Raw genomic sequence first — 16,424 nt, forward strand, 5'->3', positions numbered from 1 at the left:
TGCATCCAATGCCTACCAGGGGCTGCAGCATGTATTATGCCACCCCTGGCTGGCCATCCACATTGACACAACTGGCTGATCACTCAGCTGGGACAAGGTTGTGTAATCACCCCTTGCTTAGATATAGTATTCCTATATCTAACCTTATATATAGACACATATGCACTTATAAGTCACTCTTATGGCAGGCCTTAACAATCCTGGAGGCATAGTGCTTGGTTTTATGTGAGATGGTGCTCTAGCATGAGCTGAGCCTGTCTGCAGCTTTCGGAACCATGTCCTTATAGCTGTTCTATGATATAGCCATACATATACTGTTAAGTGCATTTTCATGAATGAATGAATGAATGAAACGAGATTTATATCGTGCAACTTAGCCTCAGAGGGCATCAAGGCGCCTAACCAAATAAAATGATACGGTCAGAGAGCATGATTAATGATAGGCCTTGATGAAACACCACGTCTTTAAAGCCTTCTTAAAGAGAACCATGGTGGGTTGAGATTTGATCTCAGAGGGGAGGGCATTCCATAAATTAGGGGCCACAAATGAAAAAGCTCTTCCGCCCCATCTGACCTTGTTTGTCCGAGGGACGGTGAGAAGGTTCTTATTGGCAGAGCGAAGGTTTCTGCTGGGGGCGTAGGGACTCAGAAGGGAACTTATGGCCTCAGAGCTGCCGTCGGATAGGGCACTGAAAACTAGGCATAGGATTTTAAAAGAGACTCTAGACTGAATCGGGAGCCAATGAAGACTCTTCCTTGCAGAGACAGAAGCGGTGTTAGGGAGGTCCAGAACAAATCTGGCAGCCGTGTTCTGGATGGACTGGAGGCGTTGGATGAGGCCTTTATTGATGCCTGCATACAGGGCGTTACAATAGTCCAGCCGTGATGTAACTAAGGCCACCACGGTCTGTTCGCGAGCTTGAGGGGAAAGATAGTGGGCGATTTTTCTAAGTACTTTGATCACTCCCCAACAGGTAGAAACAGTTCTATTGACCTGTAGTGACATGTCTAGAGAGGTGTCAAAAATCACGCCAAGATTCCGGGCGGAATTTGACGGTACGGGACAAGCTCCGAGAGAGGGAGGCCACCATTCATTGGCCCAGCAGTTTTGATCTTTTCCAAAGATCAAGACCTCTATTTTCTCTCCGTTCAGCTTTAGGGCGTTTAAAATCATCCAGTCGGAGACAGCTTGCATGCAATTCCTGAAGCTGAGCGCTGAGGTACTCACCGAGTGGGAGAGGGACACCATGATCTGGGTGTCATCGGCGTATGACACCACCTCATCCCCTGAGCTGTTACTAGTCTGGCAAGTGGGGCCACATAAATGTTGAAGAGGGTCGGACTCAAGGCCGACCCCTGTGGAACCCCACATTGCACAGGCTTAAGAGGGGAGAGGAACTCTCCTAGCTTGACCCTCTGTTCTCTCTGAACAAGGAAAGAGGACAGCAAGCTCAGTGCAGGACCCTCCACCCCTATCTCCCTCAGACGAACAGTTAAAGTCGAGGGAGATAGGGTATCAAAGGCGGCGGTCAGGTCTAAGAGGACCAAAAAAGTGGTCTGGCCTTGGTCGACCTTTGATCGTATATTGTCTGTCACTACTGTAAGGGCCGACTCAGTACTGTGGAATTTTCGAAAGCCATGTTGAGACTGGTCCAGGAACCCAGAGGCATCAAGGAAAGCAGTCAGATGATGATTGAGATGTGATTCCAACATTTTGGCTGGAGCAGGCAGTAAGGAAATCGGCCTGAAGTTCTTAAGGGTGTCCGGGTCCAGGGTGGGTTTTTTAAGCAATGGCTTGACTATGGCTTGTTTCCAGGAAGCAGGGAAAAGGCCCTGGGCCATAGCCTGGCTCATTACCTCAAGAAGCGGGGGCAACAGGGTTTCCCTGCAATCTTTCAGAACCTTCAACGGACAGGGGTCCATAGGAGAACCTGACGTTGTCCTGTTTAGCAGGGAGTCTAGTTGGTTGAGAGTAAGGGGCGGGAAGTTGGTCAGAATTTTAGAGAGGTCCTTGGCCCAAGATTCTAAAACCGGTTGAGACGGGGGAGGACGGGAAGCCATAAGGTCTCTCTGCGCTTCCAGCGTGAGAGAGATGTCAGTGATTTTAGCGTGAAAGAAGTGAGCAATCTTGTCACACAGCTGTTGGAACCTATGATGGAATCAGGCGTTTGTACCGAACACAGGGAATCCACAATCTTGAATAGTTCCCTAGGGGACGTGAGGGACGATGTAAGCCTGGAGAAATAGTCCTGCTTTTCTATGATGACCTTGGACTTATATTCTCCAAGTAACAGCTTGTGTTTTTCTCTATCTGTGGGGTTCCAGGTTTTTCACCATTGCCTTTCCTGCCTCCTGCATCCCTGCCTCAGCAGTCTAAGATGGTCCGTGAACCAGGGAGCAGAAGGCTTCCGTCTGGCTGAATAACTTAGGGAGGCAGGGGCTAATAAATCAACTGCTCTGGAAATAGAATTAGCAAAATCCAGTGCAGCATTACTGGCGTCCTTCGAGGGGGAAATAGGAGCCTGCACTATAAGGGGGGCAAGAGAGTCAATAGTAATAGCCTTATAGTTCCGTCTGAGTATTTTGTTAGTAGAACTTCGTTGGTGTAAAGAAGGGGAAAAGGTTTTTAGTTCTAAGGGAACCGCTAAGTGGTCTGACCAGACCAGGGGAATAGGGGAGCCCACAGATAGTCTAGGGTCATTAGAGAACACCCCATCAAGGATGTGGCCAGCCAGGTGGGTAGGGCTATCGACCAGCTGATGCAGTCCACATGCGGCCAAGGAGTCCACCAGGGAAAGGGTGTCTTTTTTCATCCTCGTGGTTGAATGCTAACTTTGGTTTGGCTTTATCAAAACATGTCGTGTAAGGTGTCATACGCTTTGGAATACTACCCCCTCACCAGTTCTGGCGACAGGGGTAGCATTCCACCCTTCTAGAGGGAGAAGACATGTTGTTCCTAGTATCCTGTTTAACTCCTTGGATGCTCATGACGAGCTGAGCTCGTCATAAGCCACAGCGCTCCAGTGCTCATGACGAGCTCAGCTCGTCATGGCCCGTGGAACGCTCAGGTGCTGGGAGAATTCCCCCGCTGTGCTGAGCGTTCCACGGGAGGCAATACACCTGTGACGAGCTGAGCTCGTCATGAACACAGGAGCGCCGTAGCTCATGATGAGCTCAGCTCGTCATGAGCATGGGGGTGCTGTGTGTGCCCTACTTACCCCCAGGACAGCGGGGGATTAACCCCCGCAGCGAAGGGGTTAAAGTTAACCAGAGCCTCAGCATCACAAAATGGATGCTGCTGCGACAGACACAAGTCTGACCTCCTGCTGCTGGGAGTCCTTCCAGCGAGGGAGGCTTGGACAATAGGTTTCCTGTCTAGGGAGGTGCTAGCACCACCCCAGACAGTTCATAGTGTCAATGGGCAGGGAGGGCTGAATGAAATGAGACACTGCCTGGGGCACACAAGATGCTCCATGCATAGCCCGGTTGAAACCAGTTGCTGGGGCACTCCAGCCGCAGCTCTGGTGCGAAACTGGACAAAGGGAAAGGGGTGTAACCACCCCCTTCCCTGGTCCCACCCATAGGAGGGACCTAGCAGATAATCCAGCCCCTCGGGTTGGTATATAGGTAGGAGCTGAGTCAAGAGACTTTAGATTTTTCCGGACCTGAAACTTGAAATGAAACTCTGGACCTTCGACATTCTATTGCAACTAGAAGACTGAAGAATCTCCCTTGTGGTCAAGGAGTGACCACCATGTGAAACAGGCACATCCAGCGATCTGCGGTTTGCTTTGTGGTCGCTCCCGCCGGAGCCCGATCACAGAGCCTGACAGGAATTAGACTTCCAGGCTTCCTTGAGCCCGATCCACAGCCACAGCAAAGCTGAGACCCGTGGAGGTGACAAGAGACGTGGGACCGGCCATCTTGAAAAACCTGCACTTTGCTACTTGTGCAGCTTCTGAGGCACCCTCGAAGCTGTGCATTGGGGATTGAGAAGCCCCAGCCCGAGCACCTTCTACACCGACGCACAGCCCTCCACACTCCAAGAGTGCCGCGTGGGGCCTGCTAGTGTTTTTGTGCTCGACACGTCTGTCCGGTCACTTGCCCGTTGGCTAGTGGCCTCTGTGACGACGAACCTTCAAATCTACACCCCTGGCCTGGTTGCTGCAGGCTGGCCCTTGCTTTCCTGAAAATGAGAAGCCCTGCAGACCTTGGTGATCTGCATCGGAAGCCATCTTTGATTCCTGCGTTGGTTGCCTTTGCCAAGGCTTGTTGACTCCAATCCGGAAGCCGACACCGCCGACAGCGAGATCCTTCGTAGGACAGTCCGTGCCCAGCTCCTGGTTGTCATCGACACCTCCTGGACCACGTGGCTGCAGAGACAAGCTTCACAACATCACCTGATTGCTTCACATCGCCTGGTTCCTTCCTGGTCACTGGCTAGTGACCCAGACTCTGTCCCTTCTGCTTTCAGGTACTCTTCATCCTCGATCCACCCTTGGATCCAACCGGACACTTCTCTCCTGGTCGCCTGCAGCATCTTTTCACAGGTCTCCATAGGATTCAGCGCCGAAACCCGACACGCTTTGACACCCAGTTCCTGTGGGCGAGGTAACGAGAGTACTCCAGTGCTCCTGTGGGTATTGACTATCCTAGTGTCCTAGTTTTCAGTGACTTTCTCCTAGTCCATCCAGAAGTGTCCTAAAAGAACTAGTTCCAATTATTTCGTTCCCATTGTATCCCTATGGTAACTCGCATGTGTGTTAAGACACTGCACACGCTTCCCGTGTGCCTCCTGCTTCCTAACCTTGGGTAGTACAGCATAGCCCCAGCGTATTCCTAGGCCCTAGGCCTAGGCCTATTCCTTGTTCGTGACGTGGTTCTTATACCACTATTTTAGTATATGATTTTACGTGCCCCTAGGGCGCTACTGTATATTGTGCAACTTATTGTATGATAATTAAGTCTCTTGTTATGTGCTTGTGCCTCTGATCTCAAAAAGAGTTCAGAGGGGTTGTGTTAGTAATAAATACATATATATTTTATATGTGTGGTGTCCTTTCATTTGGTATTAAAGGGGTTACAGATGGTAAAACAGCTGGTTTCACATGCCCTCTTGAGTTTAGCCTAAGACTGCTTTGTCGATGCTACCACTAGGATAGCTGGTCTATAAGGTTGACTTTACAACCATCATCATAAGGGTTGTTTGGACTGATACAGGGTGCCCACTAGAATAGTGGATATCACAGGCCAACTTCTCACAACACATACATCAGCAGGGGGTAGTGGTTCGATCTGTATCAGTCTTGCCCTGTAAATAACAGTATTTTCTGATCAAATGTGCAGATCCACTTAAAATGAGTGTGCTTCAGTGTCAGGGGTGCTTTGCCAGCCCTTTAGTTTTGAAATTCTACTTTTATAGCCCCCCTTCATTTCTTTGTTTCTCCTCTTTTTATTTAAATGTTTTTCAAGAAGATACTACAGCTTTCTAAGCAGGGCTAATGGGTCACTTGCTTGCTACTCATTTCATCTGCAGTGTGCCACCTCTTATGTGGCCACTTCCTCTAAACCAGGAGTCCATTATGCCAGACACCTGCTGTAATGTTGAGTTATTGCAAGCATATGCCTGACGTGTTTAGACACTAGCATTTTACTGCATTCTACTTGTATTCTTTTAGTTTATCTTACGTATGTTGTTGAGTTTGTGTGTGTTTTATTGTGTTTATGGAAAAGGTTGAATGCAAGAATAAGTCAATGAATTGATGAGTGGATGTATGAGTGGAAAGACGAGTGACAGAGTGCATATGTGAAGATTTGAGCACCTAAACCCATAAGTGACACAGGAGGCTTTTTCATCTATAATTCAGACCGATTGGCATTGCCAATGCTTCTTATAGGTATTGGTAACATGAGGTTAGCAACTAAAGCTGTTTATACAAAGTGCTAAAAACTGGGGAAAAAACACAAAATATAATGTAACCCTACAGTATGAACTGAACGAAACCAGGCCCAATGAATGATATAGGCAACCTGAGAATAACCTTTTGGTGTAAAGATAAAAGAGAAAAAGTGCAGGTGATCCTTCTCTGAAACCTCGACATCCTGCCACACCGTAAAATTTGTGGTGACAAATACACATTGTAAGGATATTGGGGAATGTTGACTATTTTAAGACCTTTCAAAAACATATTTATAACATGACATGACTTGCAAATCTTGTTTACCTGGTAAGTCCAGAATGCCAGTCCCCTGGAGCTGATATCGAGCACAATCTCAGGCCTTAGGCCTGCCAACACCATGGCCTTATATTCCTCTGAGGGGCTCAACTCGGTGCGAACAATGTCCAGCTTGCCGGAGAGGGTACTGTTGCAGGCGGGGCAGACAGCAGGTGAGCGGCTGAACTCTCCACTGCCATGCTGGTCACAGAATATATGAGAGCAGGCAGTTACCCAGGCATAACCCGAAAGCTTCACGCGGCACTTGCGGTAGTTGCAGAGCAGCAGGTCTTCGCAGACTGACATCCTTCAAGACTATGCTTCTTAGGAGAAGAGGAAACGCGCAGTTGAGTTCTGTGTTAACCTAGGCAACACTCCTGGGTGAAAAAATAGAGGATAGAAGAGGATGCATTTTACTATCTTTAACGTTTTGCCTGTGTTCATTTTCACATACTCAATGTTTATATTAAATTCAGGATCTGCAAGTAAACAGTATCTTGCACGTGACATATAGCAGAAACAAGCACCCTATTAGAGGATGTACAGATTTGATTTCCATTTACAAGATAAAATGTACAACAGCAGCAGTTTGTCCATCTGTGTGTTGGGGCGTTGCCCTACTTATATTCTGGCCCCCTGGCCCATCCAATTAATGTGAGCAACAAACTTAACTTTCCATTCTGCTAGCTGCCGTCAGCTTTTTCAGGGGGCCGGTCAAATGCGTAATCAAGGCTTAGGCGGGGTGGGTCCTTAGCCAGTGCAGTAGGCCTGGGGAAGGTGGTGCTTGATTAACATGATAGCCATTAAAGAAATGGGGTAACCCAAAAGGTACTGGACCTGGGTATTGTACTAATATAAACAAACAACGGTCCGAGACCTATATATTTCCAAACAAGCAATGAATCAAAACTTATTCAATTAGAAGGCGTATGTTATTTAAACAGCCCTGCTCAATCAATGATGAACATAAAAGAAATAGGCAACAGCAACAAACTCCAAATATATATGCAATATTTTTAAACTATTGTCATATTGAAGTATTGAAAGCGAATTCACAGTATTATATACATTTTATTATATACATTGCCCCGTATTAGAGCGTGCAGTAAAGCAAAAGGGTGTCAAAAGAGCGTGAACGTGATAAGGTGAAAGGAAAGGAAATCACACAAAATTATAAAGGTATTTTAAATGATTCAAAAAACACCAGCCAATGAAAGCCGGAACAGTATATCCTGGCCACTTCAATTAGTCCGCATACAATCCCTAATGTTATTCTAAGGCATAGGATGTAAAAAATGTCTGCACTATATCACAGAGGGAGATATAGTTAGTGGTCCAGGTTTTTAATAAGTGTCGACGTTTCGACTCGTCTTGCGGCCTTGCGGTTGATTATGCCTGGGCCATGCGAGTCTTCTTCAGGACATATTGGACGGGGCAACACAGGGATCTCATTGTTGACCCTATGAAAGATATAAATAACCATGAGGATTGGGGCTGTTGCCTAATCACTAAAACAAGGGCAGAAGTCCAAGAGTGCTTACCCTTCTCGGGATGTAGTGGTCGTTATTCCCACTCCAATTTGGCTCAGTCCTTATGAATCCAGAAAAATCTTATTGTCCAGGTATTCTGGAAAACCAATGAGGAGCCTATGTATAATTTTTATGTATTTATTATGTGGGGTCCATAGTAAATTCAAAATATTCACATCAGAGTAAAATTATTAAATGATTACCTCTTCAATGTTTTAGGGTTTCCTATCCTAAATGGATGTACATGTTCCACTACATGTCTTGAAAACAGGAAGCTGTAATAATTATAACAGCAAGTGTAAAAGAATTGAAAACAAACGGACCAAATTGTAACTCATCACTAATTTCAAAAAGTGGGGGCTCATCTTATATTCAGATTCCAATCATAAGTTTTGGGCAATTTCAATGTATAATTTGGTAAGGCAACTCCTCACGAAGTAATAAACCTGAGGAATGAAGGACCAGAAGGTGAGGAAACACACCCAGTATTATGGCGCTTCCAAATAAGTAAATAAATAAACACAACACAGATTGCCATTACCTGAATTGGTCAATTCTGTAGCTGTGCCGAGGAGCTAAAGGTTGGTCACTTGCCGATATTTAGAAAAGCAGTCAGGCAGCTGAAATGAAAGACCCATTATGAGTGCCTGTCTAGGATTGAAGCCGGGGGTTGGTGTTCATAACGAGTGAACGGAGGCCTCATACCGTGCTTACCGTTAAGTAATGCGGAGTTCCTTGGACTGGACACGCGTCTATCGGAAACCCGGGACAACTGCTCGCGGGTGAAACGCGGCGTTGCCCAACCCCATGTTTATGTTTAAGTCGGTCCCCTTCCTGTTGGTAAACAGCGAAGAAGGACTACGCCGGTCTTTTGGCAAGCTCCGTTTTTCGTCATTAAAACACCCCAATACGGGCGGAGTGACTGAGACCCTCATTTGTTAATGTTCCAAAAGATCGCTAGGGTTTTTTCGCCACCATTACCGGTTATTATAAAAGCGCACTAAATGAGCCTTAGTACTTTGGATATTGTAGACAAACCACTCCTAACTAAATATAAACAGTTGTATAAGTATTTGCAAATTATACACAGAATTCACAAGGTGGTATCCAACAATGATAGAAAATATGGCGGCCATCTTAGTTTGGGAATGCAATTATGAACCAACAATTCCCATTGGTGTACACATTTAAAAACATTTGTCAATGTACATATTTACAAGGACATTTTACCACAAAACACTTTTCACAGTATTTACAAATTACTTAGGACATTTTACCACAAAACACTTTCCACAGTATTTACAAATTACTTAACAGAAAAACAAACATATATCAGTGTTTCATATAGTCATTGGCTTCAGCGGCTAGGGATAAAATTAGAGAATTGCCACCTGTCTGTTAATTTCCTCCAATTCATTTAGACCCTAATTAGCCGTGTCTATGTTATGTTATGTTATGTTATCCCGGGGTTTTATATAGCGTACGGCTACTCAGAAGAGTGTCCCGACGCTTTGAATTGCACACAATCTCATAACACAACAAGGAAAGTAAATAAAAACAGAGAAAAGGAAACCTAATAGGGCCAGGAACTAAGAGGTCTAGAAGGTATATCCAACGACATTCCCTTCTGCTCAAAATACTTTGGAGATCACCTCCTCTTGGATTTACTTGTACCTTCTCAACAACCCACCATTTGATACTCTCAGGTGGATGTGCGAATGTCGTGAAATGTTGCACGAGTGGAGCTCCAACTGTTTTACACCGTATCCGACTGACATGTTGGAGAATCCTACACTTTATTCTCTGTATTGTTTGTCCCACGTACATAAAACCACAGGGGCACAAGATGGCATAGATCACCCCTCTGGTGTTACAGTTGCTGTGTACTTTCAACGTGTGTGTCTGATCGTTGTGTGAGAAGGTGGTGCATTCCACAGTCAGGGGGCATGCTTTACAATTCCCGCATTTTTTATGTCCCATTACTGGCGGTAAGCCCCACAATGTGGTTTGGGAGGGGACTGTCGTTACTGGAAGGAGTGATTTAATTAGGTGGTCCCTGATGCTTTTCCCTTTTCTGAAAGCGTGTAAGGGTGTTGGAAGTCCACCCACTTCGTCTTGTACCAGATGCCAATGCCGATTTATGGCTTTTTTAATCTGATTGCTTCTGGTATTAAACGTTGTCACACAAACCAACCTTTCTTCACTTTTATTCTTCTCTTGTACCATAAGCAATTGATCCCTGTGATTGTGCCAAGCTCGCTTACGTGCCTTCTTGAGTAGGCGTATGGGGTAACCCCTCTCGCTTAGTCTAGCTATCAAGAGAGATGACTCGTCAAAGAAGTCCTCCTTCCTTGTACAATTCCTTCGGAGCCTCAGGAACTGCCCAAAGGGCAGATTGTCCCTGAGGTTCCGAGGATGGTGACTCGAATACCTAAGGAGCGTGTTACGCTCACCACTCTCCCTGTATAGAGTAGTGTACAGATATCCACGATCAGACCTTATTTGTATGTCCAAAAAGCTGATCGTATGGTTATCACACTCTAGGGTAAATTGGATATCGGCCAGTTGTTGGTTAAGCCAGTTGTGGAATTCAGTCAGGGATGATTTACTACCATTCCAAATAAGAAGGACATCATCGATGTACCTGGCCCAAAGTTGGATTTGGTCTCTATATGTGTTTTTTTGGCTCAGCACAAACATGTGTTCGTATTCGTTCATGAATATAATAGCTAGATTGGGTGCAAAGCTCGCCCCCATAGCCACGCCCTTGGTCTGTATATAGAATTTTCCTTGGAACGTGAAGAAGTTCTGTGTCATGGCTATATTTAAGAGTTTAAGAATAAACTCAGTGGGAACCCTGTGAGGGGCCGGTCTGCGATTCAAAACAATTTCTATGCAATCTAATGCTGCCTGCTGAGGAATGTTAGTGTATAGGGCAGTGATGTCCATTGTTGCAAGCAGGCTGGTTTCCGGATCATATTGGAGTTCGTCTACCAGCTGTATAGTTGCCGTGGTGTCACGTAAGTAGGTGGGGGTAGAAGTCGCTATAGGTTTTAGAAATATATCAATATATTTACACAGTGGTTCCAAAACGGAACCGCACCTTGAAATGATGGGTCTCCCCGGTGGATCCTCTAAGCGTTTATGCACCTTAGGGAGCGTGTAAATCGTTGACATGCGTGGATATCTATTGTTGAGAAAATCAAATTCCTGTTTGGTGATGTACCCTTCCTGTAATGCAAGGCTGGTCACAGTACCAACAGTTTGACAGATCATCTTAGTCGGGTCTTTTCTAAGGAGCTTATAATTGCCCTCAACATGCAATTGAGATAATATCTCACTCTTATATTTCTCAACGTTTTGGATAACAATCGCCCCCCCCTTGTCAGCGGGCTTCACTACAATATTAGTGTTGTTTTTCAAACTGTAGAGGGCCGTTCTTTCCTGTTTGCTCATATTGTATGGTACATACGGTCTGGTATTTAGAATCTGTTCCACATCCCGTGTAACCACCTGTTCATATGCTAGGATCTTACTATCGACCATGTGTGAAGGCGGATTAAACTTGGAGGGAGGTCTCAGTCCACTAGCTGAGAAAATTGGATTGGGGGGACCTTCCCGAAGTAGTGTTTAAGGCGAACCTTCCTGAAAAATTGCTGTAATTCAATCTTTAAGTTGAAATCATTGGGCATGGCTGTGGGGACAAAAGACCAATTCAGGTAATGGCAATCTGTGTTGTGTTTATTTATTTACTTATTTGGAAGCGCCATAATACTGGGTGTGTTTCCTCACCTTCTGGTCCTTCATTCCTCAGGTTTATTACTTCGTGAGGAGTTGCCTTACCAAATTATACATTGAAATTGCCCAAAACTTATGATTGGAATCTGAATATAAGGTGAGCCCCCACTTTTTGAAATTAGTGAAGAGTTACAATTTGGTCCGTTTGTTTTCAGTTCTTTTACACATGCTGTTATAATTATTACAGCTTCCTGTTTTCAAGACATGTAGTGGAACATGTACATCCATTTAGGATAGGAAACCCTAAAACATTGAAGAGGTAATCATTTAATAATTTTACTCTGATGTGAATATTTTGAATTTACTATGGACCCCACATAATAAATACATAAAAATTATATATAGGCTCCTCATTGGTTTTCCAGAATACCTGGACAATAAGATTTTTCTGGATTCATAAGGACTGAGCCAAATTGGAGTGGGAATAACGACCACTACATCCCGAGAAGGGTAAGCACTCTTGGACTTCTGCCCTTGTTTTAGTGATTAGGCAACAGCCCCAATCCTCATGGTTATTTATATCTTTCATAGGGTCAACAATGAGATCCCTGTGTTGCCCCGTCCAATATGTCCTGAAGAAGACTCGCATGGCCCAGGCATAATCAACCGCAAGGCCGCAAGACGAGTCGAAACGTCGACACTTATTAAAAACCTGGACCACTAACTATATCTCCCTCTGTGATATAGTGCAGACATTTTTTACATCCTATGCCTTAGAATAACATTAGGGATTGTATGCGGACTAATTGAAGTGGCCAGGATATACTGTTCCGGCTTTCATTGGCTGGTGTTTTTTGAATCATTTAAAATACCTTTATAATTTTGTGTGATTTCCTTTCCTTTCACCTTATCACGTTCACGCTCTTTTGACACCCTTTTGCTTTACTGCACGCTCTAATACGGGGCAATGTATATAATAAAATGTATATAATACTGTGAATTCGCTTTCAATACTTCAATATGACAATAGATTAAAAATATTGCATATATATTTGGAGTTTGTTGCTGTTGCCTATTTCTTTTATGTTCATCATTGATTGAGCAGGGCTGTTTAAATAACATACGCCTTCTAATTGAATAAGTTTTGATTCATTGCTTGTTTGGAAATATATAGGTCTCGGACCGTTGTTTGTTTATATTAGTACAATACCCAGGTCCAGTACCTTTTGGGTTACCCCATTTCTTTAATGGCTACCTTGTGCAGTTCTTCTGCGAGGGTTGTATGTATTGTTTAACTGTGAGTTATTGTGTTGACGAAGTGTTTTTGTTATAGTCAATGAAACTACTCTGATTAGAAATCCATTAATCAGAGGATGTCGGAAAAAGAGACCTTATCTTATAGTGAGGACTATATAGATAATCTCTTACTAGAGGAGGGTAGTGGCACCTTTCTTGCCGACACCACTACGACCAGTGATTTGTCACTGAATGAAAAGATCACGAAATTGGAACGCCTGGAAAAGAAGTTAATACGCACTAGGTTACATGGGCATACTTTGGCTAAATATTTAAGATCAAACGTCATCCCAATCGGACTTCAAGTCCGTAACGAACCGGCCATCTTCCTGGAGAACCCGAAGTTTAAGGAGGGTTTCAGCTTTATATCCAATACATGCTCAAGACATTGGATGGTCTTGAGCATTGAAACTGCAGTAGCTGAAGTAGAAAGGCTCACCAGGGAGATAGCTGTACTGAGAAAGGAAATTATTGATGACAAAGCCTTAGTCAATGCCAAAGAGGCCTTAGAAAGGTTAGAAAAAAACATCCGGGAATTTGACATATACACGCAGGGAACTAAATTGGAAAAAGTGGCAAAAGATATAAAGGCATACGACAAAAAGGTGACATACCCCTACTTGCAGGAAGGATATTACACACAGGATCAGAGAGGAGGTTTCTCTAGCCGAGGCCGCGGAGGGTACAGACGTTATAACACCTTCTCAGGCTCATCAGCCAGCAGTGGCTCGGATAGTGATCTAGAACGCCCAGGTACTAGTACGGGGTCAAACTCCTCGGCCCAGAATTTTCAAGACCAACAATCTTTTTTAGGCGAGGACCAATGGTGGGGGCCACGCGGCAGAGGCCGTCCCTGGGGACGACCCAGGGGAACACGGGGTGCGACATGGAACCGAGGGACAGGCAGGGGCAAGAAAACATTTCAGTCGGACTCCCATGGCGAGATCAGGACGAGACACCAACACTACAGATGGTAGCACATAGACCAGAAAATCCGGTCATAAATCTGTCCGATCATATATTGACTCAACATGAACAGAGTGTGCTCTCTAAAGGGCTCTCTTTTGTCCCCACAGCCATGCCCAATGATTTCAACTTAAAGATTGAATTACAGCAATTTTTCAGGAAGGTTCGCCTTAAACACTACTTCCGGAAGGTCCCCCACAATCCAATTTTCTCAGCTAGTGGACTGAGACCTCCCTCCAAGTTTAATCCGCCTTCACACATGGTCGATAGTAAGATCCTAGCCTATGAACAGGTGGTTACATGGGATGTGGAACAGATTCTAAATACCAGACAGTATGTACCATACAATATGAGCAAACAGGAAAAAACGGCCCTCTACAGTTTGAAAAACAACACTAATATTGTAGTGAAGCCCGCTGACAAGGGGGGGGCGATTGTTATCCAAAACGTTGAGAAATATAAGAGGGAGATATTATCTCAATTGCATGTTGAGGGCAATTATAAGCTCCTTAGAAAAGACCCGACTAAGATGATCTGTCAAACTGTTGGTACTGTGACCAGCCTTGCATTACAGGAAGGGTACATCACCAAACAGGAATTTGATTTTCTCAACAATAGATATCCACGCATGCCAACGATTTACACGCTCCCTAAGGTGCATAAACGCTTAGAGGATCCACCGGGGAGACCCATCATTTCAGGGTGCGGTTCCGTTTTGGAACCACTGTGTAAATATATTGATATATTTCTAAAACCTATAGCGACTTCTACCCCCACCTACTTACGTGACACCACGGCAACTATACAGCTGGTAGACGGACTCCAATATGATCCGCAAACCAGCCTGCTTGCAACAATGGACATCACTGCCCTATACACTAACATTCCTCAGCAGGCAGCATTAGATTGCATAGAAATTGTTTTGAATCGCAGACCGGCCCCTCACAGGGTTCCCACTGAGTTTATTCTTAAACTCTTAAATATAGCCATGACACAGAACTTCTTCACGTTCCAAGGAAAATTCTATATACAGACCAAGGGCGTGGCTATGGGGGCGAGCTTTGCACCCAATCTAGCTATTATATTCATGAACGAATACGAACACATGTTTGTGCTGAGCCAAAAAAACCCATATAGAGACCAAATCCAACTTTGGGCCAGGTACATCGATGATGTCCTTCTTATTTGGAATGGTAGTAAATCATCCCTGACTGAATTCCACAACTGGCTTAACCAACAACTGGCCGATATCCAATTTACCCTAGAGTGTGATAACCATACGATAAGCTTTTTGGGCATACAAATAAGGTCCGATCGTGGATATCTGTACACTACTCTATACAGGAAGAGTAGTGAGCGTAACACGCTCCTTAGGTATTCGAGTCACCATCCTCGGAACCTCAGGGACAATCTGCCCTTTGGGCAGTTCCTGAGGCTCCGAAGAAATTGTACAAGGAAGGAGGACTTCTTTGACGAGTCATCTCTCTTGATAGCTAGACTAAGCGAGAGGGGTTACCCCATACGCCTACTCAAGAAGGCACGTAAGCGAGCTTGGCACAATCACAGGGATCAATTGCTTATGGTACAAGAGAAGAATAAAAGTGAAGAAAGGTTGGTTTGTGTGACAACGTTTAATACCAGAAGCAATCAGATTAAAAAAGCCATAAATCGGCATTGGCATCTGGTACAAGACGAAGTGGGTGGACTTCCAACACGCTTTCAGAAAAGGGAAAAGCATCAGGGACCACCTAATTAAATCACTCCTTCCAGTAACGACAGTCCCCTCCCAAACCACATTGTGGGGCTTACCGCCAGTAATGGGACATAAAAAATGCGGGAATTGTAAAGCATGCCCCCTGACTGTGAAATGCACCACCTTCTCACACAACGATCAGACACACACGTTGAAAGTACACAGCAACTGTAAAACCACAGGGATGATCTATGCCATCTTGTGCCCCTGTGGTTTTATGTACGTGGGACAAACAATACAGAGAATAAAGTGTAGGATTCTCCAACATGTCAGTCGGATACGGTGTAAAACAGTGGGAGCTCAACTCGTGCAACATTTCACGACATTCGCACATCCACCTGAGAGTATCAAATGGTGGGTTGTTGAGAAGGTACAAGTAAATCCAAGAGGAGGTGATCTCCAAAGTATTTTGAGCAGAAGGGAATGTCGTTGGATATACCTTCTAGACACGGCTAATAAGGGTCTAAATGAATTGGAGGAAATTAACAGACAGGTGGCAATTCTCTAATTTTATCCCTAGCCGCTGAAGCCAATGACTATATGAAACACTGATATATGTTTGTTTTTCTGTTAAGTAATTTGTAAATACTGTGGAAAGTGTTTTGTGGTAAAATGTCCTAAGTAATTTGTAAATACTGTGAAAAGTGTTTTGTGGTAAAATGTCCTTGTAAATATGTACATTGACAAATGTTTTTAAATGTGTACACCAATGGGAATTGTTGGTTCATAATTGCATTCCCAAACTAAGATGGCCGCCATATTTTCTATCATTGTTGGATACCACCTTGTGAATTCTGTGTATAATTTGCAAATACTTATACAACTGTTTATATTTAGTTAGGAGTGGTTTGTCTACAATATCCAAAGTACTAAGGCTCAATTAGTGCGCTTTTATAATAACCGGTAATGGTGGCGAAAAAACCCTAG

General features: G+C 44.5%; 1 protein-coding gene across 1 annotated transcript in view; it reads right to left on the bottom strand.

Moving 5' to 3' along the window:
• CCNB1IP1 (cyclin B1 interacting protein 1) overlaps positions 1 to 6,567 on the bottom strand; it is a 136,653-nt gene extending 130,086 nt beyond the window's left edge. The window contains exon 1 of the mRNA XM_086958478.1: positions 6,225 to 6,567. Coding sequence (XP_086814604.1) covers positions 6,225 to 6,521 — 297 coding nt within the window. The 5' untranslated portion in view covers positions 6,522 to 6,567. The remainder of the gene's footprint in view (positions 1 to 6,224) is intronic.
• Positions 6,568 to 16,424: the final 9,857 nt, after the last annotated feature.

The sequence above is a fragment of the Lissotriton vulgaris genome, chromosome 2_1, assembly GCF_964263255.1.
Source record: "Lissotriton vulgaris chromosome 2_1, aLisVul1.2, whole genome shotgun sequence".
NCBI lineage: Eukaryota > Metazoa > Chordata > Amphibia > Caudata > Salamandridae > Lissotriton > Lissotriton vulgaris.